At 47.8% G+C, this 26,999-nt stretch overlaps 14 protein-coding genes across 14 annotated transcripts; 6 read left to right on the top strand and 8 right to left on the bottom strand.

The window, feature by feature from the left end:
- Positions 1-19: 19 nt before the first annotated feature.
- BT62DRAFT_1000121 (small-subunit processome) lies at positions 20-1,151 on the bottom strand (the record flags this gene model as incomplete). Its single annotated transcript, XM_043176616.1, has 4 exons — positions 20-486; positions 538-715; positions 770-883; positions 930-1,151. The coding sequence occupies 4 exons, from the start codon at positions 1,149-1,151 to the stop codon at positions 20-22; spliced, it is 981 nt and encodes a 326-aa protein (XP_043045884.1).
- A 142-nt stretch (positions 1,152-1,293) lies between these two features.
- BT62DRAFT_926574 (uncharacterized protein) lies at positions 1,294-2,884 on the top strand. The gene is made up of 5 exons (XM_043185066.1): positions 1,294-1,655; positions 1,705-1,845; positions 1,893-1,965; positions 2,015-2,675; positions 2,728-2,884. Exons 1-4 carry the CDS (start codon positions 1,371-1,373, stop codon positions 2,629-2,631), a joined length of 1,116 nt encoding a protein of 371 aa, XP_043045883.1. The 5' UTR covers positions 1,294-1,370; the 3' UTR covers positions 2,632-2,675; positions 2,728-2,884.
- Positions 2,865-4,877, top strand: BT62DRAFT_926573 (uncharacterized protein). The gene is made up of 9 exons (XM_043185065.1): positions 2,865-3,005; positions 3,056-3,120; positions 3,173-3,217; positions 3,268-3,343; positions 3,399-3,441; positions 3,489-3,853; positions 3,909-3,980; positions 4,027-4,128; positions 4,179-4,877. Exons 1-9 carry the CDS (start codon positions 2,955-2,957, stop codon positions 4,776-4,778), a joined length of 1,419 nt encoding a protein of 472 aa, XP_043045882.1. The 5' UTR covers positions 2,865-2,954; the 3' UTR covers positions 4,779-4,877.
- Positions 4,878-4,939: 62 nt separating this feature from the next.
- Positions 4,940-6,413, bottom strand: BT62DRAFT_881543 (seryl-tRNA synthetase; the record flags this gene model as incomplete). The annotated part of the gene is made up of 2 exons (XM_043182675.1): positions 4,940-5,315; positions 5,365-6,413. The coding sequence occupies 2 exons, from the start codon at positions 6,411-6,413 to the stop codon at positions 4,940-4,942; spliced, it is 1,425 nt and encodes a 474-aa protein (XP_043045881.1).
- Positions 6,414-6,624: 211 nt separating this feature from the next.
- On the top strand, positions 6,625-8,216 carry BT62DRAFT_941487 (P-loop containing nucleoside triphosphate hydrolase protein). The gene is made up of 9 exons (XM_043187795.1): positions 6,625-6,717; positions 6,765-6,876; positions 6,924-7,030; positions 7,082-7,183; positions 7,238-7,433; positions 7,484-7,776; positions 7,832-7,865; positions 7,916-8,002; positions 8,059-8,216. Exons 1-9 carry the CDS (start codon positions 6,650-6,652, stop codon positions 8,086-8,088), a joined length of 1,029 nt encoding a protein of 342 aa, XP_043045880.1. The 5' UTR covers positions 6,625-6,649; the 3' UTR covers positions 8,089-8,216.
- A 175-nt stretch (positions 8,217-8,391) lies between these two features.
- On the top strand, positions 8,392-9,753 carry BT62DRAFT_960416 (DHS-like NAD/FAD-binding domain-containing protein; the record flags this gene model as incomplete). Its single annotated transcript, XM_043188552.1, has 3 exons — positions 8,392-8,535; positions 8,592-9,066; positions 9,122-9,753. The coding sequence occupies 3 exons, from the start codon at positions 8,392-8,394 to the stop codon at positions 9,751-9,753; spliced, it is 1,251 nt and encodes a 416-aa protein (XP_043045879.1).
- A 358-nt stretch (positions 9,754-10,111) lies between these two features.
- BT62DRAFT_990617 (RNA polymerase Rpb6) lies at positions 10,112-11,030 on the bottom strand (the record flags this gene model as incomplete). The annotated part of the gene is made up of 4 exons (XM_043190243.1): positions 10,112-10,490; positions 10,539-10,816; positions 10,891-10,909; positions 10,963-11,030. The coding sequence occupies 4 exons, from the start codon at positions 11,028-11,030 to the stop codon at positions 10,331-10,333; spliced, it is 525 nt and encodes a 174-aa protein (XP_043045878.1). The 3' UTR covers positions 10,112-10,330.
- A 1,067-nt stretch (positions 11,031-12,097) lies between these two features.
- Positions 12,098-16,022, top strand: BT62DRAFT_916042 (uncharacterized protein; the record flags this gene model as incomplete). Its single annotated transcript, XM_043183976.1, has 12 exons — positions 12,098-12,303; positions 12,353-12,485; positions 12,618-12,693; positions 12,732-12,867; positions 12,917-13,049; positions 13,173-13,245; positions 13,291-13,418; positions 13,473-13,936; positions 14,010-14,446; positions 14,501-14,574; positions 14,630-15,346; positions 15,396-16,022. 12 exons carry the CDS (start codon positions 12,098-12,100, stop codon positions 16,020-16,022), a joined length of 3,204 nt encoding a protein of 1,067 aa, XP_043045877.1.
- A 489-nt stretch (positions 16,023-16,511) lies between these two features.
- Positions 16,512-18,278, bottom strand: BT62DRAFT_300665 (alpha/beta-hydrolase). The gene is made up of 7 exons (XM_043180416.1): positions 18,069-18,278; positions 17,934-18,015; positions 17,759-17,880; positions 17,609-17,702; positions 17,196-17,554; positions 16,793-17,130; positions 16,512-16,738 (listed from the first exon to the last, which is right to left on the bottom strand). Exons 2-7 carry the CDS (start codon positions 17,944-17,946, stop codon positions 16,660-16,662), a joined length of 1,005 nt encoding a protein of 334 aa, XP_043045876.1. The 5' UTR covers positions 17,947-18,015; positions 18,069-18,278; the 3' UTR covers positions 16,512-16,659.
- A 108-nt stretch (positions 18,279-18,386) lies between these two features.
- BT62DRAFT_990614 (uncharacterized protein) lies at positions 18,387-21,092 on the top strand. Its single transcript, XM_043190242.1, has 9 exons — positions 18,387-18,612; positions 18,668-18,942; positions 18,992-19,074; positions 19,122-19,249; positions 19,310-19,398; positions 19,446-19,558; positions 19,609-20,309; positions 20,357-20,586; positions 20,643-21,092. Exons 1-9 carry the CDS (start codon positions 18,394-18,396, stop codon positions 20,743-20,745), a joined length of 1,941 nt encoding a protein of 646 aa, XP_043045875.1. The 5' UTR covers positions 18,387-18,393; the 3' UTR covers positions 20,746-21,092.
- Positions 20,803-21,560, bottom strand: BT62DRAFT_1071517 (uncharacterized protein). The gene is made up of 3 exons (XM_043178771.1): positions 21,345-21,560; positions 21,145-21,292; positions 20,803-21,094 (listed from the first exon to the last, which is right to left on the bottom strand). The coding sequence occupies exon 3, from the start codon at positions 21,080-21,082 to the stop codon at positions 20,870-20,872; it is 213 nt and encodes a 70-aa protein (XP_043045874.1). The 5' UTR covers positions 21,083-21,094; positions 21,145-21,292; positions 21,345-21,560; the 3' UTR covers positions 20,803-20,869.
- On the bottom strand, positions 21,157-23,127 carry BT62DRAFT_300396 (uncharacterized protein). Its single transcript, XM_043180415.1, has 6 exons — positions 22,839-23,127; positions 22,471-22,773; positions 21,648-22,421; positions 21,509-21,592; positions 21,345-21,456; positions 21,157-21,292 (listed from the first exon to the last, which is right to left on the bottom strand). The coding sequence occupies exons 2-5, from the start codon at positions 22,765-22,767 to the stop codon at positions 21,376-21,378; spliced, it is 1,236 nt and encodes a 411-aa protein (XP_043045873.1). The 5' UTR covers positions 22,768-22,773; positions 22,839-23,127; the 3' UTR covers positions 21,157-21,292; positions 21,345-21,375.
- Positions 23,128-23,471: 344 nt separating this feature from the next.
- BT62DRAFT_881105 (cytosolic Fe-S cluster assembling factor CFD1) lies at positions 23,472-24,380 on the bottom strand (the record flags this gene model as incomplete). Its single annotated transcript, XM_043182655.1, has 2 exons — positions 23,472-23,902; positions 23,960-24,380. 2 exons carry the CDS (start codon positions 24,378-24,380, stop codon positions 23,472-23,474), a joined length of 852 nt encoding a protein of 283 aa, XP_043045872.1.
- Positions 24,352-25,917, bottom strand: BT62DRAFT_300331 (ribonuclease T2). The gene is made up of 6 exons (XM_043180414.1): positions 25,454-25,917; positions 25,248-25,399; positions 25,127-25,182; positions 24,931-25,073; positions 24,731-24,881; positions 24,352-24,678 (listed from the first exon to the last, which is right to left on the bottom strand). Exons 1-6 carry the CDS (start codon positions 25,738-25,740, stop codon positions 24,547-24,549), a joined length of 921 nt encoding a protein of 306 aa, XP_043045871.1. The 5' UTR covers positions 25,741-25,917; the 3' UTR covers positions 24,352-24,546.
- Positions 25,918-26,999: the final 1,082 nt, after the last annotated feature.

Raw genomic sequence — 26,999 nt, 5'->3', positions numbered from 1 at the left:
AATTCCTCCATAGTGAGATCTATTTCTTCCGTTCTCTCCGCCACTTGTAGACACGAGGTATATATGTCTTGGATACAATTTGCGCGATTGGCTTGCCCTTTCGCGCATCAAGCTCATCTTGGTCTTCACCATCATCATCTTTGCTCCCGTCCACTCTTTCGACTCCCTTGAGCTTTTTACGAGCACCTTTCCCCATCATGAGTCGTTGCATTTCAAACTCGCGTTCCGTGTAGCGCAGCTGCTTGTCGCGTGCCAGTCGCGCTGCGAGATCTCGAAAGAGGCGTCGACGATTGCGAAGAGTTGCTTCGTGATTGGGTTCGCAGTCACCTTCCTCATTTTCCATCTTGACATCGTCCTCTGCTGACACTTTACACTTCTTAGACCGTTTCTTCTCTGCTAGTACTTTCCATCCCAGATCTATAGGTTCTTCTTCTTGCACTGTTTCTTCATGAGACACCGATGACGATTCGGGTTTATACTTGTGTACTTTCGAAGTAATGAGCCTTTGTTCCACAGGTACAAGTCTAGTGGACATACCTTCATCCTCGTTTTCCACAAAAATTATATGCTTTGACTTCCGCCGACCCTTCCCGGACTTTGGAATAACCCCGGCTTCTTCCAAGAGTTTTGTTTGTCCATTACCAAACTCTTCATAGTCTTCGTCGGTGACTGAATTAACCATTTCGGAAAGCTGCGCCTTCATTTTATCGATTTTCTGCAAACGAACACTCAGACGCAGAAGGTTGGGTATGAAATTCTCAGGACGCACCTTCAAGCCAGCGGCTCGCATTGTTCGGATGTAATTTTCATCCTGCGTTTTTAACACCTTTACCATGTCAATGGGCAGCGCGACATTCCCTCTCTCCTTGACATGTACCCCACCCTATATGAATGTCAGCCGGCTCTCTATAGAAATAAGAACCTCATACCTTCGTCTTCTCCCTCGTCATCGAAAAATAAAATTCATCTTTATTCCTCTCTGCAGCCTTCTGCCTCAACCGATTCAACTTGTCCTGTTTGGAGTGGTAATCCCGTGCGCGCTTGACATAGTCTGCATGTTTCTCTAGGATGCCGAGCTTTGCACGATGGGCGAGCTGGGACCGCTCCTTGTGATTGCGACGGTGTATCGAATTTCGCAGCGACGAAGTCATAATTAAAGAAAGAAAAGCAAAATTGGGCTGAAAGTGTACAAATACGACCGTGACCAAAATGAGTGATTTCCTTTTTTACCACTTTGTTTATCAAGATTTATCAAAAAATGGATAGCTTACGTAAATTTCACCGTACTTTCGTTGCTTCTTTCGTTTCGATTTCACCCCCAAATCCAGTGCAGTACCCGTAGGTTAGCACCTCTGCGGCCTTTATCCACGATGAGCTTCCAGCATTTTCGACTTGGAGAGCTTGCGATGCACCAACCATTGCCGCCTCATCTTATGCAGCCGCACCCGGGAGCGAATGGAGAGGTTCAATTTCCTGGCCAAAGTTTTACTACCAATCCCAGCAACGGTCACATTTTTTCATCCTCATCTGGATCCAAACAGCCATATGGATCTGGCGACTCCGACGACGGTTACACTTTAGTCTTTCCTAATCTTGCTGCTTTCAACGAATGGCGCCAAAAGGAAGAGGAGACACAAATGGTTGAGTTTGTCAAGGTAGGACTCGTGCTTTGTCTGCATATGTGTGCTAATTTGGTGGACAAAGGGAGATACCCATGGAAGTAAAGCCGTCCCTCCTCGTTTCAAGGACCATACCAAGCTGGTCTGCGCTCGCCATTCGCGTAGCGGCAGGAAAAAGTACGTGAAGAAGCATCCGGATAGGGTGCGCAAGGTCCCCAGTCGAAAGGCGAGCATACAAAGGCTCCGGTGTACGTCATGATAACTGTATTACAGCTCGAGGGAGTAGGCTGTTCGGCTTCAATCAGCTTCAAAACGTACTTTAACACCGAGGAAGTGCGCGCTTCATGTCAGTAGTCCTCCCTTTCCTTTCTATTGTCATTCTAATTTTCTTGTAGACAATTCGCAGCATTCTCATGAAATCGGCCTCGCCAATCTTCCATACACGCGTCGCGGTCGCAAGGCCGCTGTTCAGCAAGAAAAAGAGCGACCTCGCAAGCATCCGAGGAAGGAAGAAAGTGTTTCATCACCCATCAGCGCTTCTCCGTCGACGTCTATGCCTCCTCCCCCTCCGCCACCGAATCAGTTTACATCCACGGTGTCCATGATAGCACCCTTGCCTGGACAACCTCCTTATCCACAAGTGCCTCAACCTTACAGCTATGTTCCTCAACCATACCCCATGCCTCCGGGCCCTGCTACGGGTGTGTCCCAAGATCGATGGCAAAATATGTCGACCCTCTTCAACTCGATCCGCGAACACGCTCGGAACTTTGAATACCCGTTTGCCAGCGTCGTTGCTCTTGAAAGTGTTCTGATAAGACTCTTTCTCGAAAGCCCCGTAGCAATGACTCAACCCGGCATGATTCCTGTACCGGGAGGTTCACTACCACCTCAATTGCAACAACAGGCGCAGCCACCAGGGATTGACAATAGTCAGCCTAACGGCCCCTCTGCAAATCCTGTCCAAAGCACCGAGAGCGAAGAGAGCGGAGGATCGGATGATAGTTCATAGTAAACACATAAATTATACTCTCTGGGTGGATAGACCTTGTGTAGGTTCGTTGTCTTATTGTTATCTATTTTTCGTTCACTGTCTTATTCTGATCAGGAAATTGTACGATTGTTACGAAGAAGTACCGTTACCGTTTCGTCTATAATATTGTTACGCACTGTTGGAAAAAAAATTTGTAGCTTTGTGAAGAGACCTTTCAATGACGTTTACTTCCGATCATTCTCTTTTAGGAAGACTATTATCTAAATTCATGCTTGCTGTGATCTCCTCGTACTCTCAGGCGTCTCCAAAAGTGGCTCTCCCTTTCTGCATTCCTCGCCGAAATGTCTGCAATAAAGTTTGCAAGGGAAGCATTTGGTCGTGAAAAGCCCCATGTACGGTCATTATCTCCTGGATCTCTGCGATTTTTGCTCACAGTGCACAGTCTTCCATCACCGATTGGGTCGAGATCCTGACGGCAAGCACCATTGCGGAGGAGGCTTATGATGGGTGCGTTGATACGCCGTGTTGGTAAAGTAATGTCAATATGATGTAAATGCAGTATTCCGGAGCTCGTCGACGCCATCAACCTCCAGCCACATGCAGGGTATTGCCCGTCATCCTCGTCCAGCGCGTTCTCTGAATATCTTGCTCTAGTCCCACTGAGGCCTCTCGTGCTTTACGCAAGAAACTCAAGCACGGCAGCCCGCATCAGCAGTATCGTGCTCTCGTGGTCAGCTGCGTCTCATATCGTTCCGGCCTCGCCCCTTCTCATTGAGATATCTTAGATCCTCAAAGCATTGGTAGAAAACTGTGGAGACAAATTTAAAAGTGCGTTCTAGTGTCATCTGTTCACGGTCTATCTCATTCTTTTAAAGCATCATTTGCTGATGGACAGCTAACCGACGCGCTCAAGCACCTCGCCAGCGATAGTTATGCCGACAAGAGAGTGAAGAAAAAGCTAATTCTCGTTCTCAAATCATGGCACGAACAGTTCCAATCTGACCCGTCCATGTCCATGTTCTCCAATCTCTATTCGCAAACCGTCCGTGATCGGCCGCATGTCACAGATACCTATCTGGACCCCGAAATACAACAGCGGAAACTGGAAGAAGCCAAACGCAAGGCTCAGGAAAAAGCCGAAGCCAAAGAGCGTCAGAGGCTAGAAGAAGAAAGACGGAAAGAGGAGAAACGGAAGAAGAATCAACCCAAGGCCAAACGCGCCCTTTTTGTTTTTGAGAAGGCGAGCGACTTTTTGTTGTCTACTGTCTACTGTCGCTGCAATAACACTGTTACAGGAGAAACCGAAAGTATTATCAAGTATCGTTGACGCGTCCCAGGCTTCTAGTAATCTCGTCAATGCTATCACCGTAGGTCTTTATGCTCTCTTATCGTCAGTTCTAACCTCGCCTTTAGCTTGTTAATAGGGAGACCGACAGTTTGCAAACCAATGAACGCGTCCAAGAATGTCTGTCAAAAGCCAAATTGGCACGAAAGCAGATAGTGCGCTACATACAAGTAAGTCCGCTTGTTTCTGGTTGAAACCCATGTTAATCAAAGGATCACAGCTCGTGGAGAATGAAGAATTAATAGGAACCCTTATCGAAACCAACGAGAGGGTTATCAACGCTCTGGAGACTTATGATAACGCTTCAAAAGCCCCGGCGAAGAAACCAAACGACGGGGCTGACGCCTTATCGGCCCCCCTTGCAAAGGTCCACTTAACAGGAGAAAGTGAAGTTATTAAATTGCAGGAGAAGCAGCGTGCTGCTGTCGAACGTGCTAAGTATCGGAACGATAGCGGCGCGTATGCTGACCTGCAAGACATTAATTTCGGTTCGATTGGTAGTTCTTCTACGAACCTACAACCACCGTTGCGGCCTTCTACCTCTACTACATATTCAGACGAAAGCAATGATGCCAGAGGCTCGCTATCGGACTTCAGTGACTACGAATCATCAGATGAAGAAACCCGTGATACTTCTGCAGCAGCGTGGAGACAAACACGAAAGCATTACGTCGATGATGATCCAGATGCTGCGAGAGTGGATCTTCGTGTTTCAAACAAAGGCGAAGGCGGTTCTAATGTTGCGTTGATCGATGTGGAGGATCCGTTTGCGGACCCTTTTGCTGACGAGGTTTCCATAGAGCCGTCGAAGAAATGGTGATCTGGGGGAACAGTCGCGGTAATAAATGTACATATATATGCTGTTCTATAGCGTTTGTTACATGAGGATAGCGATAAGCTGACATCTCGAGTCTTGGTTAAATAATAAAGTTGCAAGGTAAGAGTTCTTGCAGGCCCGTTCACACCTCTGTCTCAAACCTACTAGACCCATTGAATGATATTTCGTCCCGTGGACTGACCAAGCCAGAAGGGGCGAAGAACATCTGGTAGCTTCAGACCTATGAGCGAATCTTTTTCGTCAAATGTGGCGCCATTTTCCAAGAGCGCGACAATTAAACGAGGAATAGCCGCAGCAGTACCGTTAAGGGTATGCACGTACACATTTTCGTGTGTTAAAGTACCCTGCTGATTCACGACAGGTCGCTGATATTTGATCGACAGCCGACGAGCCTGATAGTCTGTGCAATTTGACAGTGAAGATATCTCGCCCCAATTACCACGACCAGGCATCCAAGCTTCTATGTCAAATTTCCTGTATGCGCTGGCGCCAAGTTCTTCTGATGGCATATCGAGGACCCTGAGAAATTTCAAGACAACATAGCACGACAAAGGCTAGGTAGACACACCTGAAAGGGAATCCCAGGCTATCAAAAATAGCTATCTGTACAATTTTCATGTCCTCCATCATCTTCTCACTGTCCGTCTCCGTAGTGACTGCAAATAGTTCCACCTTGGTGAATTGATGTACTCGATACAGTCCCCTTGTGTCGGCACCGCGCGCACCAGCTTCCGAGCGGAAAGCGTGTCCGAGTCCGACCATCTTCAACGGCAAAGATGATTTGAGGTATAACTGATTAGCACAGAGACCAGCAAGTGGTATCTCTGATGTCCCGGAAAGTATGAGTTTAGATGAGGAAGAAGAAAGATGGGAGTCGACATGGTAAACCTGTGACTTAAGAGGATCTGAGTGGTCCCGAGGTTGGAATCCACATCGTACTGCTACATCGCCTTTGACGACGTCTGGGGTCATGATAGGCGCAAACCCATGTTTCATGGCTACAGACATTGCATAATTCGTTAGCGCCAACTCCAAGAGGGCTGCTTCATGCTTCAAATAATACCAAGACGCGCCAGTCACAATTCCAGCGTTTTCAAAGTCAACGAGACCAAGACTCTGAGATATCGAGTAATGGTCTCGGTGTGGTGAGGCAGGTCCAGGACTGGGGCCGTGAGACGAGAGTATAACAGCAGAGGACTCGGGTCCTAGTGGTGAATTTGGATGTGTGTCGTTGGGTATGAGAAGCGCCGTGTCGAGGAGGCCCTGTTCCAGTTCCGAGACAGTCTTCTCTAACTGCGATATTTCCTCCTTCAACACCTTTGCCTCCTCTAAGCAGGCAATTAGAGCCTCCTGGTTCTTTTCTTGCCCGAACTTCTTTATTTTATCGCCAATCATAGAACGCGTGTTTCGCTTAGCATTGAGCGATGAGGATAAGTCTTTTAAAGACTTGTAATCACGGACGACGGACTGAATAGCAACGGGCGTAATTGGAGATTTGCGGTTCACAGCATTCGACATTTTGTAGACCGCATTTTCTGAAATGTCACGATAATTGAGGATGGGACGCATCAGCGCTGAAGACGTTCGAAGTGCCCCAGCGTTTGCCGATGACGACATGAAGCATCGTTGGATGCCGTCGCCTCAAAGGTCGTCAGTGATATCTTTGAATAAATGGAAGAATACTCACTGAACTGACGGTTCAGCCATACTCTACAAGGATTTCTTACACAGCGAGCCAGACAGGGCATCGCGTGCCGTGAGCGTAATATATATAATCTTACAGCTTTTTTTAAAAACACGTCTAGTCACAGGATGTCACACAGTGTGACATCGCGCTCTTTTCGTGATCCATCATGGCTGCCTCTACTTCAAAGTCAAAGAAAACGAATGGTGCTGCAGAGATGCCCTACGAGCTTCCATGGTATGAAACATGTATCTTTGATTTGACTGCCACTGACCTCGCTGCAGGGTGGAAAAATACAGACCCAATGTTCTCGATGATGTCGTGGGAAATGCAGACACTATTGACCGTCTAAAGATCATTGCAAGAGATGGAAACTGTCCCCATATCATTATATCTGCACGTCGCTCTCTCTTGTGTCAGGCATGCTGCTGATCTTGCCTCAGGGTATGCCCGGTATCGGCAAGACGACAAGCATCCACTGCCTGGCGCATCAGCTTCTCGGCGACGCGTATAAAGAGGGTGTCTTGGAATTAAACGCCTCTGACGAACGGTACTTGCCATTTTTATCTTTTTATCTATTACATCTCACCTGCCATCAAAGGGGCATCGATGTTGTTCGAAATAAGATCAAATCATTCGCTCAAAAGAAAGTTACACTGCCTCCTGGACGGCACAAGATTGTCATTCTAGATGAGGCCGACAGGTCATTGCCCTTCTCATTGTACTATTCCAAAGACACTCGGCTCATTTTGTATAGTATGACAGCAGGCGCTCAGCAAGCCCTTCGACGGACAATGGAACTATTTTCGAACACGACGCGTTTCTGTCTCGCATGCAATATGAGCAACAAGATCATCGAACCTATACAGAGTCGTTGCGCCATCCTTCGATACGCGAAGCTCAAAGATCAAGAACTTTTAAAGCGCCTTCTTGAGATATGCGAACTGGAAAATGTGCGATAGTCACAGTGACGTTTGCCAGATGCTGAATTCTTCTTCGGCAGGTCAAGCACAATGATGATGGCCTCACCGCTCTCATATTCACTTCGGAGGGTGACATGCGTCAAGCTATCAATAATCTTCAGTCAACACACTCCGGTTTCGGTTTCGTCTCCGGTGACAACGTCTTCAAAGTCTGCGATCAGCCACATCCCATTATTGTTCAGTCAATGATACGCTTCTGTCTCAAAGGAGACATTGGCCAGGCGATGGAAAAACTCAATGATCTTTGGGACCAAGGATATAGTGCTGTGGATATCGTTGTCACTATATTTCGCGTTGTGAAGACCTTTGACGAGTGAGCTGTTCTTTCTTTCTTTGACGTTGATTTTTTCTTCTGATTGTATCTGTAGAATACCAGAATATACCAAGCTGGAGTACATTAAAGTCAGCGTAATGTCTTGTCATAATCATCTCACACTAAATAGTCTCAATAGGAGATCGGTTTCACACATATGCGAATATTGGAAGGCGTGGGCACTGTCATTCAACTAGCTGGACTTTTGGCTCGTCTTTGTAAAATGGTGAGTCCTAATGCTACCATCACTATAAGTAAACGGAACTGATGGTATGCCCGCAGAATGTTAAACCGGAATTATTTAATTTGTAGCCGGTATTATACCTTACATTTTGTATAACTGTGTTCACCATCAGTGTTTCCGATGTAATTTTACCCACGTAGTTTTGCAGAGTCCTATTCAGTACTAGGTTGCACTTGTGTTTCGCGTGATTGTGGACCCCATGAAGTAAATATTTGAAAAAGAAAATTCCTTGACGCGTAAATGGTAGAATCATGTGACAGACGCGCTGATCAGCTGCTTTCATAAGCAACAATGTTAGTGTTGGTTCTGAATCCAAAAGCGGAAAGTCTCATTGCAGTTGGAAGCCATTACATCTTTTCTCTCTTCCACCAATGACCGTCACTTTGGATTTCGATGCTGTAAAGATAGACTCCTCGACCAGGCGCTCCCTTTCAGATCTCTCTCTGTCTGTTGCCAAATGTAAAAAGATTGTTGTCGTTACAGGAGCCGGAATATCGTGTTCGTCAGGGATTCCAGTAAGTTTGAAATGCCTACGCGAAAAGTTGACTTATATACTGACCCCTTTATTCAGGATTTCCGTTCTTCGGATGGCTTGTACGCCCTCGTTAAGCAACGATACCCCAACGCCGTTATGAAGGGTCGTGACCTCTTTGACGCGTCTCTATTCCGTGATACAACCGCCACATCTGTCTTTTACACGTTCATTTCTCAGCTCAAACAGTCTATTGATTCTGCATCGCCCACTCCCACCCATTGCTTCATCAAAACATTGGACACGAAGAAGAAACTCCTCCGCTCCTACACTCAGAACATAGATGGTCTTGAGGAACGGGTCGGTCTGCTAGGTAGTGGCAGCCAAGAGGCAAAGTCGTCTTCTCGCTGTAAATCCAAGATCAAAGCCAAGGAAGTTCGCAACGTACAGCTTCACGGTGACATCCACCGTGTCCGATGTATGGCTTGTTCCTCCGAATACCCTTGCACCTCAGAGCACGTCAGTATATTCAATGAGGGCCTTTCTCCCCATTGTCCAGATTGCACGCAACGTTGTAAGTGGCCATTATCACATCTCTGCATCTACAATCCTTATAATTGTCTGTCTAGCTGCGGCTCGTGTAGCTCGTTCTGCTCGTGCCACGAAAATAGGCTCTCTCAGACCTGCCATTGTACTTTACGATGAGCCTCACCCCTTAGGGGATGATATCGGTTCTATCCAAGCCAGTGATATCAATCGCAAGCCAGACATGTTAATAATCATGGGCACATCACTCAAAGTACATGGTTTGAGGAAACTCGTCAAAGATTTTGCCAAAGCTGTTCATGCGCATTCGGGCGCCTCGTCGACAAGCACCGGCAAAACGAAACGATGGGCTGGGAAGGTGGTCTTTGTGAACAAGACTGCGCCAGGATCAGAATGGTCAGATGTCATTGATTACTACGTTGCCGGAGAGACAGACGCGTGGGTTGACAAAGTCATTGAGGATTGGAAGAAGATGCGTCCAGTGGATTGGGAGATTCAGCAGAAGCTCGTAACAGTTGATGGAGATGTTAGTATGGCCTCGCCTTTCAGATCCGTCAAGGATGCACCACGCCTTGCTACTGGAACGAAAGGCAAAACGAAAGGTAAGCTTTTTCGTTCCTTGAATGTGTCGGGCCTGCTGATTTTTGTTGCTCAGAATACAAGAAATTCCGGGATTCTGATGAGAACGTTCCACCGGTGCCATCTGTGGACATGATTCTCAGTACACCCGACCTTTCTGGCTTAGCCATTACGAAGTCACTAGTATCCCCCGGCTCACCAAGCAAACGACGACAAGGTGCCTCTCACTACAACGACAGTGACTCTAGTCCATCGAAGCGTCGCATAAGGACCGACAAAGTAGGCCTGGAACCAGAAGAACGAGGCTTGCTGTTTGGCAATAGCACGAACCAAGTCATTGGCCTGGATGACTTCGCAAAGATCGACAACAGTTGCATAGTTGATTTGTCGATGCAAGACCTCAACAACCCTCCGCGGCCAAACGACGGACGCTCAAGGACGGAAAGAGCTGGCAAAGCACTTCTTTCAAAAGCTGTGTCCGGAGACAGTCAACGACGTCCGCAGAGTCGTCGGAAGGTTGAAGTTATTATTGGACGAAATGTGGACACATGAGTGGCAGGCACTATCCTGCTTCATTTTGCTATACATACGCAGTAAATTATAATATTCCATGATGGCTGGGACTTGTTTATGCGGATCAACAGACTTGGCGAAAACAAGGGAGAACAGTACGACAAATATTCTAAGTTTACAATCAGCAATGTCCATTCTCATCAATCTGTAATTAGCTCCGACACACTCCAATCTTCAAAACTCCCATCAGGAAGATAACGTCGAATGATAAGAGGAATTTTTCGCTGCGACAGCTCCTTGATAGCGATTTGAAGCGCATCCGTTTCACCGTCAAGGGGCACGAGAACCGGGGCGTTCATACTATAAGGACGTTAAGTGTGAGTTTCCAGTCGAAGACGTGTTTCAAACCTGATTTGCAGCGCTCTCGTTCCCAGTATCCGTGCTCGCTCGTACTTAGTCAGGTACGGCGTTGTGATTCGAACTTTGTTCGGTTGTCGTTCCCCCGCTAAACCTGTCCCAATGGCAGCAGCCTCATCCTCTCCATTAGCCATCTCCTGGTCTTGCTCCACGCCATTGACACCATTCAACTGGTTGCCATCGTCTCCAGTAGCGGCCCCGTCGGCTTCCTCGGCCTGGGTAACACCTTCGCCCTCTTGGCCAGCATTGAGCAAGTCGTAGTCGTTGTCCTAAAAGTCCAAATCACACCCAATAGCGCCAATAAATGTATTGAACAGGAAAAACTAGCAGCAGATGTACACACAAAATTATCTTCAGTGTAACTACAATCATAGTAAGAACGGCAGTGTTATACGGTAGGAGGCGCATAACGTACCTCGGACCATCATAATCATAGTCATCACCACCACCACCACCACCACCACCATAGCCATCGTCAGACATTTTTCTAGAGGCAAGGGATTGGCTGAATGTGGGCTACAGAGCGTCTGTAAAAAAATTTAAAAAATGTGGTGGGTTGACAGAGGAAGGTGTCGGAGTTTGAATGGCCTAACTTGAAGACCACCTTTGCTTGACTTGGTTGTTCCCAATGAAGTGAAAGAGCCTGCTTGTATCGGAGCTTCCCTTCTCCTTCAATGTCAAAAAAACGTCTTCTTTGCGCTGCTGTGGGATCTTATTGGACCTGAATTTCGTAGCAATATATCTGGAATTCTAGGTCTTAAGCCAGGTCACCAGTGGATGTCGTTTGCTCTACGATATCTCCATTACAACGCCGACTCTCTCGGGCTCGACCGTTTCTAGTTGCTATTCTGGCAGGACTATGCGTGGAAAAAGCAGTTATATATACTTAAATGGCCTGCCTGGTGATAACAAGTGATCCCAGAGAATAGCTTGCAGATCTCATTTTCACCGGAAATCGAGGATTCTGCGGCTGCTCTATATAGCTTCTTGATTTCTCAATCAAGAAGCATGCCAAGGTGGATCATGATGCCATGAGGGCTCAAACTATACAGGTCAGATAGAATACTCGGTTTGCACGGAGATTGTCAGCCTACCTTTTCGTTCCAAGATCTTGCCGTGGCACATTGAACAGACACAGTGAAAAACGAATATCGTTCTTGTTTCCCAAGCACAGCGGTGCGGGTACTCGAGAACAGGGAGTACGATGGATCTCCAATTTGCTTCGGAATTGACTTGACACCAGACATCTCTGTAGCGAGATCGTCGCTGCTGGTCGGCCATCGAGAAACGTTTCTCGCTGTACGCGAAGACTCAGGTGAACTGTGAACAAGCTGTGATACTGTTGGAGGGTGTAATATTTGGAAAATGGCTCAATATTTAGTGCATTTATTTCCTTTCTTTTTTTTATCTGAAAGCCGGCCGGTGGTCACCGCCCTTTTCTGTCCCAATCATCTCTCTCCCTCCTCTGCCACCACCATCGCCCTTCCATCCCCACCTCCAGCCTTTCCATTCTTCACTCTTCGCTACTCAGAACTATTCTTTCTATCCATATGCCAGCAAAGTCTTCGACTGCTTCACGCGCTTGGGGAACTCGTTTTGATTCGCTCCCTTCAACTTCCCCACCACTCTCTCCGAGCTCTTTCAACCACTCCTCGCGTGACGTTGAAACTGCCAACGGCAGTCAAGCTCCTTTTGACGCGTCAAACAGGCAGAAAGAACAGAAAATGCCTCATGACGCCAGCGTTTTTGTCGGAAGGTACTAGTTTTCATTCATCGCTCACAGCAGTTCTTACCGTGTGTTCCAGTCTTCCCGGCAACATTGACCAGCCGGAATTGGCCCGTTTATTATCTCTGCACCTATCGGAACATGCACAGGTCAAGAACGTAAAGGTAGTTCGCGACTCCAAAGGCGGTGTCTGCGCTTTCGTGCAATGCGAGGTTTGTCTCTTTTCCACCGCATATATGCACCCTATCTTCTTTGCAGTGTCGTGTTCTGGCTTTCTTTCTGATTGCTTCGTCCTCAGGACGCAGCGGCCGCGACTAGCCTTATACACACTCTTCATTCCATAGAGCCTAAGCCTTTCTTGGGTCGCCACTTGCGCTATGAGCCGGCAAGAGCCTTTAGGACCTTGTTGTTATCTTATCGGTTCGTTCTTCAATAATTTAATACCATTCCGTACTTAGAGTCTGTTCTTAGCACACCGATGCAATTTATCCCTATCGCGGATCGCGACGCTGTCCCCGGGGAACATAATCGGGGAAAACATGTAGAACTGGACCTCCCCTACGCCATGAGACTGTGGAGGCCAAGAAATTCCAAGTTCAGCCCGCTTTTCATTTGGGAGCGCCAATCTAATACATCCCGCCAGATATCTAGCCCTTCTATACAATGCAGAAGCAATCGAAGCTGAGAACCGAGCTTCTGCGTTCAAAAGCCGTTTCAGTGGCGACTCTTGTGGTGATCAAGTATTGCATCTACAGCCAGTTACGTGTGATGCTGAAGTGAGTAAACGTTCCTTTTCGCCCTTCCTTCCAGGAGTCGAAAGCATTCGGCGGTGGCCAAAATTCCCTTGCTTCAGCTCTTTCCTACTTGCATTCAATGACAATACTGAATATGTTGTTCAGACTATCAAGACGATTTGTTTTCATTTCGGGCCACTAGAACAGTTCCAGCCATATAAGGCTGAAGACGCAACAGGTGACGCGATTCAAGTTCTATGTACTTTTCTGACATTTTACATAGATTCTGAATATGACAGTCTTCGAAAACATTATCCTTATCCCCACGACGGCCCTCGGTCCGCTTCTATGGATACTCGTTGTTTTGAGGTGAAATGGGCGCACAGGGATGATTGCATCAGTGCACTGATGGTAAGAACGCCCATCTTCGCATCAGATCCGCTGTTAACGCTTCAAGAATTATAGACTCTTCGTCGAGTCCCGCATCTGACGGTGACCTGGGCACACCAACCTACTTTTCATGGACGACAATCTCCTTATCAGAATCGCTCCCCTTCTTCCAATGCCGCCCTGTACCCGATGTATTTGCACGACCAGGGCCACATGAGCAGCCCGCTCGCCGCATCTCTGTCTAGCGGATCTCGAAGGAACTCTACCACAACTGAGGAATACGGTCGTGCCACGGGGAGTGTTGGAGTGTGGAAGGCATTGCCTCAAGCTGCTTGTAAAGGGGAATCAACTTTTCCCTCCATGAACTCCACTCTCGTCGATACTTCGATGCCTATTTCGGGATCATCACAGGGCGAGTGGAATGAAATGGACTTTCCTCCTCTTGTTAAGGAACGCAAAACAGATTTCAGTGGCGTTTGGGGTGGAAAGAAGGCAGAAGACGAGAGAGAAGATAAAGGAGATACCAGAGAGATTGATGGGTGAGCGGTTCTCGGCTTCCGTCAGAACTTGATTGTTACTAATAACGTGCTCGCGTTGCGGTCGAACCCTTAGGTTGGCATCTACCATGGGGCCCGTTTCCTTGTCCGACACGCCTCACGTCACGTACGATATGTCGGAAGAATCCTTCGCTGCCGAAAAAGAAGAGAACTCGGCGAGGTACCAAGACATCGAGCAAGAGTTGGATATGCCTCCGACTCCTGGGTTGGGGATGTCTCCCATCACACCTCGGACCCCCGGAGTTATGTTTCCCGCGACACCTCCCAGCACGATCGGTGACTTGCATGGCATAGTTTCGTTCAATGGGTATGACTCAAAGGACAAGGACGGCTATCCAGAGGACCATAACCGTGAAGATAGGTTACTGGATCCGACTACCTTGTTCGTCGGGGGGTTGGAGATGTATGGTCCGGGCGCTTGGGATGAAGAAAAGGTCAGCAACTTCTTCCGCAAGTTCGGTGGGCTAGAGAGCGTCAAGGTGGTCAGGCCAGGTAGGTTCTTACTGCGACAGCGCCACACAAATCTTCGCTGATTACGAAATTCAGTGAATGGCCGCGCCGCCTTTGCTTTCGTGAAGTTCGACAACACCGAATCGCCTGCTCGCGCTGTTTTTGAGGAGGTTGTTGTTCTTTTTCCTCGAAGTTAGCTATACTTACTGACTCTTACGATGATAGCACAATCGAGTTTACGAGGGTCGTGCCATGCGTGTTCAACTTCGGGATTGTAACCCGCCCCGTAGTAGCTGGAAATATGGCCGAGGGCGTGGACGTTACCCTTACCACAACGTTATGTCTCATCGGCCTTACGGTGAGACGAATGAAATGCACCATCATAGGGAGCATAGCCATCGGACCGACGTGGTAGCTCCAGGGGAAACATCGAGAATGCCTTCCGTCGATACCGACGCGCCATCGTCTTTCGACGTGGGCACTCAACCAGAAGATACGGCACCCAAGAGGACTTCTGAGGTTCCGAGCGATACGGAGACTGTGTCGACCGCGGTTCATGATCAAGAAGCAGCGAAAATTCTTGGGACAATGGAAGCGCCACCGCCGACCGAGAACTATCGCGAATGGTATGATGCTCTCGAGCCGTCACCGACAGAGACCTCGTCACCAGTCAATCTTAATCCTGGTGTGCCTTTTCCTGGTGCTAGTGGTGCTGGTATTCAGTACCCGGTGCCAGCTGGAACGTATTATCCGCCTCCGCCTTGGGTTCAACCTTACACTCCACATATGCAGTACCCAGTTCCTTATTTCTCAGGCCCTGCCATTCAAGCCGGATATGCTGTTTCCCATCCTTCTGCTCCGGGATATTCAAGCGCCACAGGTTCTGATGCCAATGGACCCGTGTCTACGCCCCAAAATTTGTGGGCCATGGGCATGTATGGTGTACGTATCGGCAGGTTTCTTATCGTTGCGCTTATTGATGGCGTTTCAGGCATATATTCCCTACCCTGCCTTCCCCTCGAGGCCGACTCATAACGCTGATTCGTCAGCGCCTCAACAAACGCAGGTGCAGCAGCCTCCTGTGATACCAACAGGATTCATACAAAACGATCAAGGTACTCTCATCGCAGTCTACCAACCTGAAGCCATCGACCAATACATGACGGGCGGGCAAGTTCCTACTCCGTCTAACAGCGGTCAAGCTCCAGTGCAGACCATGAACTGGACTCCGCCCCCTGCACCCACTTACGGAGCCCCCAGCCAAGTACCTCCGAGGATGTCTATGCAAGTTCGTCAAATGCTAGCGCCTCCGGGAGGCATGGGTTGGATACCAGCCAGTCAACCCACCATTGCCTTTCCCGCTTCGGGATCCCATCAGGCGATGACCCCATCCGGGCCTATGCCTCTTCCGAGTGCAACCACATTTCGTGCAAGCCATGATCTTAGTGCCAATCACCTTAATCCATCGTTGAGGCGAAACACCGGCCGTCGAGACCAGCAGTTCAATCCCAATAGGAACAGCAATCGACCTCTTTCAAATCGCCACAGTCGACCGAACGGCAATAATGTGGGCCTAGCTCAGCCACAGCACACAGTACCTTTTCCCGTTCAATTCTAGGTAATATCTGCTGCACACATCTTTCCTTTCGATTTCATTCGTCTCTTTTTTTCATTTCCTTCCGTGATCTTCGCCTTCCTCACTCATTTTCGCTGCACATAAACACAAAAAAACACCTTGTTTTGGACCGTTCATCTCTTCGGTTTCTTATATCTTGTTATCCTTTCAGATTTCCTGTCTCATATTTTGCACACGTCTACCACCACGATCTTTACAGCCAATGTCGTATTCTGTTTTCTGTTATCTTTTTCTTTGCCACGTGCACATTTTAATGTTCTTCTTTCGCCCTGTGCGAACAAAAGTTGTCTATCCAAGTCATGTACTATGGATTGCATGTGCATATGTTTCTGTTACTGTACATATCATCTCGCATTTCAAGCTCATCACATCCACTCTCATGCTCTTGTCAAGACGCTCTGTACTGTATCATACCTTCATTTTCCCACATCCTACATCATGCACTCACTTTCATTATCTGTATAGTATAATGTTGTATCATGTTCTGTCTCGTTGTCAGCAGTACTACAAGTTGGAATGGTTTGTTCCTAGAGTTAATTCCTCAGGTCTTGAACCCCATCGGTCTTTCGTAACCAGTTACCGACCTCTATCCAGAAGCGTGGGTGGCGTCAGCAACTTCCTATATTTGCCGCACGCCAAGTTCCGGAACCAAAGGTTTCGAAAGTCGGTCCGCAGGGTAATGCCGACACTTCGTCATTCTGGAGGTTTTGATGATGTCAAAGCACCGCTGTTTTTAATGGAGATTTGCTTACCTGCATGGTAGAGGATGCCATTGAGAAAAGACCGGTACCACACCGTCATTTACCCGATATTCATCGCCTATTTCTACCAGCAAAAGTTTTCTCCCGTATAACCCCTCCTCAACGTCAGATCCGTGCCCGTTTCGACTAGGTTTGGCGTCCGCACATGCACGGTCCATACGGGTTTCCCCGCTCAGATCTCTCCCTTCCACTTGCAGGAATGACGGTACCGGCAAAACGCTGCTTAAATCAAACTTTGCAATGTGTTGAGACATCAGGTACATTGGGAGGACCGAAATCAAGTATTTGAAGGCTGGCTTATGTGTATTGTGGCGGACGTCTTTGTGCGTCTAGAGTTAAAACACTTAGTTCTATGTCCCTTTTCTCCGAGGAACGTATAGATAGATATACTTACCATGAATGTCGCAAAGCTCTCGTAGAATGTCCCTGGATTAGGTTCGCCTTCCATTTTAGCCTCCCTCTCGTCCGCGGCCATGAAGGTAACATCAAATGGAGCTGCGTCTCGGCTTGTTGCCCAAGAGGTCTTCCAGAATTCTCGGAGAAATCCAGAGAAGGGTATTTCATGAAATGAAAGTGAACATGATTCTGAATGCCAAATATCGAGGGATTCAGGCAAAAACGGATTGAGGTAGATGATTAGATGAACAGCCTTCGCTATGAGATCCCCGACGGACCCTGGGCGCACGGCGGGCGTGGCGTTTATATGTTCGCCAAGAGTGTAGACGATAGGTGTGCTTCTAAAAGGAGAGGAAACTGAAAACACGCCATGAGGTGTTTCTCCGCTAAGCTTTTCATTCGGAAACTTACCGGTTGTGATTGACAAGACCATATCTGGGTGATCGTGTCCTCCAAAATAGCCTTGTTTCAAAAGATATTGTAGTTTGATTATCATGGGGCCTCCCTGATACAGACGTGACAATTATGAGAAGTGGGGACAACTTCATATTGAATAATTACTATAGAGTGGCCGAAGAAATGAAGCGGATTATCTCTTGACCATTGTGGATAAAGACCTTCGTTATGCTTATGGCCGTATCGACCATGTCTATGGGTTTTGATATGCTGTTCGCCGTAGTCCGCTGAATAGTGAGGCATTATGAGTGTTCTGCTCTGAAGCTGAAGAGAAAGGTACCCGTTCCACCCATCAGCTGATAGTAAAGCTCACAGGCCCTGACAGGTCATGCAGAGAACTTGCGGGTCCTACACTTGTATAACTTGAAGAAGTGATGAGAGCTGAAAATCTGCGGGTATATGAATAAGTATTCACCTGGCCTCCGAGCGGGAAGCATTGAGGTACTGCTCGAAGTTTCCCCATACAAGGGCATCATCTGCTGCGGTATGATGGTGTGCTATTTACACGGTGGGCAAAAGTGATGAGCGTGTGATAAATACAGGCCCAGAGACATTCCTGCGAGCTTTGTAACAATTCATAGCACTGACGCCTGCCAATCAAGCGGAGGCATTCACCAAAAAAAAGGAGTGACGTCAGCAATTCTGTAAACAGCAAAAAGATTTCCTATTTTATTCCATTTGTTCGCACGGTGAATAAAACTTCGGCACATCCGGTGCGGTGCTTCCCTTGCTTTACGACCATGAAGTCCGTGCGCCGCTCAACCCGGAATGTGACCAGGAAATCGTATGCCATCGACTTGGACTCTGACGACGATGATGCCCGGGATGTTCCCCTTGACTTGCCTTTGAAACGGCCAGCTACTGCTAGTGGTCCGAATGGCCCAGTAGTGAAAAAGAGGCGAAACCTCCGGGGGTTTCTTCGAATGATGAAGGATGTCCCTCTAGATGTTGTATATGAAGTCAGCACATTCATTTCTACCAGTTGAAACATGGCATTTCACCTTGAGCTCATAGGTTTTCGGACACCTGGACCCCCTGGACTTGTTACAACTATCAAGAACGAGCAAGCAACTCCGACATCTACTCCTACAGGATTCTGCTAGATCAGTTTGGAAGACAGCTCGTTCTAATGTCGATGGCTTACCAGATATACCGCCAGATCTAAACGAGGCGCAATATGCTCAACTGCTCTTCGGGACATACTGTCAGTCCTGTCTGAAGCCTGCTCGACGAGCGCAATGGGAAACACGCACACGCCTTTGCAAGAAATGCTTCCTTACTTCACCAGAGTACGTTCAGGTCTCATTCTTTAGAATTACTTATGATGCATCTTGGCAGTTTTATAGATTGGATGAGTCCACAAATTGATTCACCGTGGCGGCTCTACAACCCCCTCGTTTCTATGGATGACGGAAGAGCAAGTGAGTTTACTAGTTTTCTTCTCGCTACACTTTCACTAATTATGTAGTGTACTTTCGATACCATCGTCTGTATACTCAAAAGCTGAAGCAATCTTATGGGAACGTTAAAGATGATTCCGAGCAACTGCAGAAGTGGCGTGAGAATGCTAAGATGGCCTATAAAAATATTAAGGAGGTGCATTATATTGGTGATTTAATTACCTCGACGTAAACTGAATGTCATGATATCATCTAGCACGCAGAGAAATGCGAATCCTGGTACCAGAGCCGGGTTGAACGTCGTGGCAAAGAGCTTTTGGCTATTCGATTCAAAAGGCTTAAAGAGTAAGTTTCGAGCATATTGCTGAAACGATACCCTGATTTGTTTGCAGTATATCAGATAGATTAAGAACCCTCGGTTGGGCAGAAGAGATCGAGAAAACGGACCCTGCTGCTCTGCTTTCACACAAACTTATATGGCAACCAAGGCCACTGACTGATCGAAGTGTGTCCCGGTTCTACTACATCATATCCCTGGCTTATATTTACCTTCAGTCTGGGCTGGTATAGAAATGGCCATTGTCACGTATATGGAAGAGCTAAAGGCTAGTCGTCTTCTCGCTGAGAGACTTCGAACCCTAGGTACCCGATCCAAACTCTTCACAAGACTCTACAAGGCTTTCTTGGCTACTCAACCTTCCTCCACACCATATCCTAGTCCTGTCGATGCCCTAATCTCCCCTCCAGTTAAGACAATCATTGTCGGCACACCTATTACCCAAGAGCTCACGGAAGCAAGCTTTTCAGACGCCTTCGCGCGCTTTTCAGACTATTCAAAGCAATGGAAGGAGACGGCAGACACAGAGATAGGCCTTCTGATGAAAGAAGTCAATCAAGACAAATCACACCTCCATCTTGCAACGACGACATTCCTCTGCCGTTCCTGCAAGAAATACATTTCCTATCCTCGTATCCTATCGCATTCATGCACAACGGTTGGGTGGCTCGTTCCAAACGGTTTAGATGACGATGAGACAGTTATGCGACGGAGCGTTCTCCCCATTTTACCTTGGTCAACCCGTGCGGATATGGTGCCCAGCCAGTGGAGAAACACATGTCAGCTCATCGAGTTGGTCTGTAATCTGGATCCCAGCATAACAACGACACAGGACATGAATAGTTGGGACCCAGTATTCACTTGCATTCCTTGTTCGAATGATTGGGATGGACGGCTATTAATGAGATGGGAGCAGGCCGTATGTATAGCATTGCTTTATGAGAATAATCTGGAACTCTTTCATAGATCCTTCACACAATCCACACCGATACTCATGAATCCATTGATGTCGTTCTCAAGCTTGTCACAAACGAACAAGAATTAAGGCTCTTCGAGGTACTAGAGTCCAATGCAGCGTCCGAGAGGAAGCTTGGTGTTCTTCAGCAGGAGGGGATACTGTCGATTGTTCGGTTGCGCTGTAACCATTGCGACTTGATGTTCATATCAAGAGAAATGACCGACCACCTCAGAAACGAGTATGCGTTTATTGATTCTGTGATTACTTGGCTTATTTTTCAATATCTTTGTTCAGCCATAGCGTACTGGTGCCCTCGCCTAGTGATTTCAACTGGCACTTGGATGACAACCGCTTGATCCGCTCAGCTGTGAGGGTTCCGAACGCCTACTTCGTTTAGTGAAAGACTACTACCCAAAGCGGTCACTATCACTAATATATCGCACGACACAAGTCAGGCAGATGAATCCGTATCCTTATTGAACAACTAGTATACATACATGTACAGACGATCACGAACGAACTCAAACAACAAAACGAGATATGAGTGGAAGGGTAGATTGAAGTATATGTACTCGTAGTGTAAAAGTCCATGCATCAGGAATGGGTGGTGCTACATTGACAGAGATGTGGGGATGCTGATGCAACGTTCGTTCATTGATTAGGCTGTATACTAGCTTGTGCTGACAAGCAGCACACGAAAGTAGGATAAATATGGATTCCGGGAATAGTGACATATATAAGGTGGCCTGAGATGAGTGTCAGTTAAATAAGGGAGATAAAGATCATTCGCACTCACGGCATAATGTTGTTCGTCAGGCAATATTCATAGAATGGGGCATAATTGATCATGATGTATGGTCGTATCTCTAAAGGAGGTCGTAGTTGAGATCCAATTAGATGTGAGGGGAAATCGGGGTAGGTTGCTGTACAGATGGTTCAAGGCACTGCAAATCCCATTAGTTGGTATGGAAGATATCTTGCTTCGAGGAAGCTCACCTAAAACAGGACTGGAGAGTGGATATGTTGATCAGCGTTTATTGCCAGCGTACCATGACAGATTAACGCTGCCAACGCCGGCTATATACACTTTGGCTCGAAGGCGACACACCTATATAGGGAACCTGCTAAGAAGGGGTGGGTGCCTAAGATGACTGACTCACCGTGTCCGCAACTTCAGCACTCCGGAAATATACATGGAGATCACCATTTGGCATACGTATGATCTGGCTAACCTCGCCAAAGGACTGTATGGGTGATGTGGTCAGAAGAGGGAAGGTCGCAGACAGCATGCGATCTCACCTCACACCAACGCTGCACACCCTGGAATCTCCGCGTGTCATTAGGTCCAATGCCGCCGATGATGAGTTTCTTCTTCTTTGAATTACAAGTACTCAAAGAGGCGAATGACACGCGAGGGACTGTACCACCCTTGCCAGACGCCGAAAAGGCTATCTGAGGACTGGTAGGATTCATCTTTAGCAAGCGTGCGCCAAACTCTCCGACAGCGTCTCCTTGTGTTGGAATATTCGCATCCGCAATGTACCTGGTAGACAGTGGCACCCGGATATTACTCCGTGCCTTCCTAAGCTTTTTAGACACGACGGGCTTGACAGGGTCTACGCCAAAGTTCGAACTGCACGAAGAGAGCGACTCTTTCTTAAGGCCATAAAATGCACCGCTGTGGGAAACTCCTTGAAAGCGGACAGAATCGGCAAACGAGATCTGGGACACCGGGATGCTGAGGTCGGAAGTAGAAGTGACAGTCGTTGTGATGGTGGATGAAAGGCTCGGGCGAGAAGGGGCATAGACGGTGTTCTCCAACGGGGGAACGGAGGCCTGGGAAGAAAAGTGGCCGAGGACGCTTGGACGCCATTTTGAGGGCGACCGGGGAACGGAACTGCTCAAGGTGGACAGATTTGAAGAGCGTTCGTGCTCGCGAGAAGTCGACCCAACGCCCACGCGAGACAGAAATGACGTACGAGTCGGCGTCGTTGTCGTTGTCGATGGTAATCGGGGCGAAAAGAGCGTTCGCGAGGTCTGGAAAAAGCGCGCGCTTCGTGGACTTGAAGATTTCTTAGACAAGTCATCAGAGAGACCAAGCCAACAGCATCAAAAATCTCACTAGTGCCTCTGCTGGAATATCATCGTCCTCCACAAAGTCGTAACTATTCAGTGTGACTGTCGATCCGTTTGCATCCGGATGCATGGGATCAGAATATCCAAGGTACTGATACGACGATAGCACAGGGATAGCAGGAGGCGATTTACGTATCGGCGTATCAGGGATGTCCTCCAGGGTGGTGACATGCCTCTGCTGTTCCTGCAGCCATTTATCGAACAGGCTTGAATGGCGCTGCATGGCCAAGGGCGTGATATTGAAAGGATCCTCTTCCGGCAGTGTATATGGTCGATCGTTCATGATAGACTGGGTATACAGAACACCTGTTATTCGACTGTTTTTTTTTTTGGGTAAGCGAACACAAAGCGCACCTCGTTACCTGTTCGTTCAGTCGTTATTCTCCAAGATGGAACGTGGAATATGCCAAAGTCGTGAAATGGGGGTCTTTGAAAACAAATTACCTAGAATAAGGGAGGTATGAAAGGCAAGAAGACAGCATGGAGAGAGTAAGGAGAAGAAGAGAGGAAAGCGGCGTCGACGCGTTGTTTACCCAACTTCAACCACTTGCCTTTTCGGGCACTGCTCGGATGCAATATTCGCAGCGTGGCAAACTTTATCGCACCTCGCCACCACAGAAAAAAATTAAATCCGTTACCAATCGACATCCAGCACGTTGAGGTCACCCTGGGTTGTAGGCACACTTCTGGACAACTATTCCAATACCTGTACCCTGCCATTTGCTGTTTCGCTCAAGACGGAAATTAATACCAGAATCGCCACACTACTGTTGAGCGTAGAAGACGACCGCGACAGTTTTATTGATGCAAGCACTGATAGGCTTCCATACAGCAAAACGGGGGCATTCAATGGTAGCCAACCCCGAAAGGCAAACCTCATGCCGCTAGTACTCCGTCGCTTATAGGTTATATCTTCGAAAATACGAAAACTGTCAACAGTGTCATTCTAACTCCGGCGACACGCGGAATTTCTCTCACCATCATGGTCTAGGCAGAACTTTGCAGTATTTTCTGAACAATAGACTCGAATATCCGAGCCGAAGGCGTGGATTTATACCGTTCCAAGACACGAAAACCTGGCGCTCCATCCATCCACGCCGGTTCACTGGCATCAAGCAAGGTCACCAACTCTGTGTCAACGGGCAGGCTTCCAAGAAAGGGCAACCCTTCCTTTCTTGCCATATCCTCTCCTCCACCCGTGGAGAAAACGTTGCTGATCTCTCCACAGCACGGACAGACATAGCCGCTCATGTTTTCGATGAGACCCCACACAGCGAGATTTACAGCTTTGGTGAATGACAGACACTTGATAACATCCATGAGTGCGACCGCCTGTGGGGTAGTTACGATGATGGACGATAGCTGAGAATGAACTGGGGCCATGTGTTCAAGGAGAGACAAATGCTCGTCGGAAGTCCCTAGGCATCATACCAAGCTTCAGCAGAAAGCAGGAATGGCCCAAGCTCTTGACATACCGGGAGGAGTATCGATAACAAGGTAATCCAGCTCTCCCCACCGAACATCGCTCAGAAATTGCCGAATCATACCATTCTTCTTCGGCCCTCTCCAAACTACCGAATCGGCCTTGTTCTTAAGCAGGAAGCCGACGCTCATACAGGCTAATCTGGCTTCACTACCATCGGCGTAAACAGGTACCCATCCGTCGGTACTTTGGTGAACACCATGTCCATCCAAACCTAGCATCCTTGGTATCGAGGGTCCAGTCAGATCGACATCCAGAATGCCTACACGGGCTGTAGGCGAACTGGCATACAGACTAAGGGCCAGCTGAGCGGAAACGGAGGATTTGCCTACGCCGCCTTTGCCAGATAGAACAATGATGATGTGCTTGACAGACCGGAGACGCCTGGAAACAGGAGTGTCTTGGGACGCCATGTAATGAGTGATTTAATGTGAAGACTTGGAGGCGATCCGGCGTCGCTGACTTGAATATGAAACAACATGAAAGCAGTGGAAAAAGATTATTTTAATGCTGACTCAGGTAATCTGTAAGCAGCCTATTATGTATAACATGTTAGTCCGACTGTCCCGCTGCTCAGCTTTACCACCAACTACCAGTCTTGCGCACTTCATGTTCTGAGGATAAAGTACGTTCATAGTACCATATCGGCTCCGTCTTCGAACAGGATGAATCCGATGTAGAATCTAGCGTTTTGTACGTGCCATACTGCTCCTTTAACAGATGTCATCAGACAACATGCAATAATTCCATCGTCCAAACGTACCGTTCCGTAGACATGGTTGTAATACCACACCTCCGACAGAATGGTACCATTCGAGCATCCCAAGTAGGGAATCGCACCCGTCTGTGTCTCAATCGCTGTCCGGATCTGGTCAAGCGTGTATGCCGTTCTGTTGCAAGGTACAATCCCTGCTCTGTCATGGCGTCAGTGTAGCCCAAATGGAAGGCGTAGTTCTTCCTCACGAAGCCAGGATATCAAAAGTGGGATATTGATGGAACGATCTGATCACGGCGTCAAAAAAATTAACGACTTCCTCGTGGCGCTGATAAGAAGCGCCATAGCAGGAAACGTCGAACGTCGACGTGCACGTCGCGTGCTTGGAGAACTGAATGAAACATTGCAGGAGAATTCTCTATAAAATGGAGGCAGGCATCAAACCTCATGAGCCCACAAGTCGGTGTTTGGTGCGCCCTGGTTGATCCAGTAGGTGTTCACTGACATGATATCAATCAATTCGTTCGTTGCCAGGCTAACCTTCGCGCAGAGATCCACCACTCACTAAAATCCAATAGATCATCCCTGCCAAATGACTCCACGAAGGTATTCACACTAGGCCCTGTGTAAGCCGGTACGATGATTCCATTAGGTAGCGTTGATGGCGAAGGATCCGGGTCATATTGGCGTGAGAGGTCGCAGTACTGCTCGTACGATCTGGGGTGGCCGATGTCATTTAGCATACTGTAAAGAAGAACGCAATCTACCCACCCATCACAATTATCCGGCCACAACCCGTGAATCGTCCAGCTTCCCCTGGGCAGCAACTGCCCTTGTTTCTCTAGCCCCGTATACCTGCTCCAGAACTGCGTGACAAGAACCAGTCCGCCCGGAGTAGGAGAGCAACATGTATTGTTGATGACAGTCGTGTTTTCACAAGAGTAGGTCGGCGTCTGTAATGCACACCCTGAGATTTTGGGATAGGTCGCGGGCACTTGATAGGCGTTTGCCACTAAAGCCAGAGATGCGGCGAGAGAGACGTAGCCGTTCACCAACATGGTATCTACGAGCTGGGTATCGCAACAACGATGATACTATATATTGTTCGCGACCCGCAGATATTCCAGACGAACGTGCTTATCGGAGCGTGGCACCATGAGGACGCTGATTGAGCGCTATTGGGGCCGTCTGCAAATGGACGTCCGTGTCATGCGGCTGAGCGCTGGGCTATTAAGCGAGCCCTACAAAGGAGCAGTTCAACAGGCACAGAGAGGATGGTGGGGGCGGAAAATCGTTGACTTCATAGTTTCATTGGCAGATTGAATGATTTATATACGACATGACAACCTAGAATCCAATATCGACGGCAATAAATACTTTAACAGTCAGGGAGGTAATCAGTAGGAAGTAAAAAGAGGCCTTACCCATATCTCCCTTAGCTTGGATAAGATTGAAATGGAGGATATTATCAGTAACAGAGACGAGTCAGATCATAGGCAAAGTTGACGCTTGGACGATAGGTGTGGATTTTCAGAACCGAATTGAAGCGGTAAAGTCTTCCGTTCGTTATACGTCCAGACCCAGTGGCTACCCTGCGGAGACCCGCAATGTCGTAAAAGCTGGATAACAGAGAGGTTACGTCCTTCTTCAGTAGAACAAGGTGATGCTAGATATAAAACTAACTGAAACTTTCGAAATTCAACATTCATAATGTCGAGATTACCAGCGACTCGGAAAGTAGTTACCACACTGGCAGTCTGGCACCATGAGGCTAGAGGCAGACCCAACTCTCACGACGTTGATCTCGCGTTAGCTCTTCGCTCTTTCATCATTTGCATGTGAATTTGCTGTAGGCATTTATTCAGAAAGAAATGGTGAGGAAGAAGTACTTACTTTCCTTGATATGCGTGAAGAGCATTCAAACCCATTATTTAAATCAAAGTTAGATATGTCTCAACTCGCTATGAGGATGTAGGGTTCGGGCTGGATATCGGAAATCGGACCGGATGTTTCGAGCAAAACTCGACACATCTCATCTCGGCAGCTGCCTAGAGCTTGGTCCTTTTCAGTTTTCAACCCATTTTCTCTACCGTGAATTTTGCTTCTGAAATAAAAATCAACTTCGTAAGTCTGCTCGCCTAGCCGAAGTGCCCCGTATCGAACTATCGTTAACGTGCTCAGTCGTAGGCACATACGGTGAACACATAAGATTATTGACCCACGACAACGCGTAATTTCCACGCTCCTATTACTTCCTAGATGTCAAAATTCGAGCCTTTCTTGCTTTGAGTAGGCGTCTGGTTGCTTCGTCATCAAT

The sequence above is a fragment of the Guyanagaster necrorhizus genome (genome assembly GCF_019112545.1).
Source record: "Guyanagaster necrorhizus MCA 3950 unplaced genomic scaffold BT62scaffold_2, whole genome shotgun sequence".
NCBI classification, from domain to species: Eukaryota; Fungi; Basidiomycota; class Agaricomycetes; order Agaricales; family Physalacriaceae; genus Guyanagaster; species Guyanagaster necrorhizus.
Note: the sequence above shows the minus strand (reverse complement) of the source record. Positions and strands in the feature narration are given on the sequence as shown.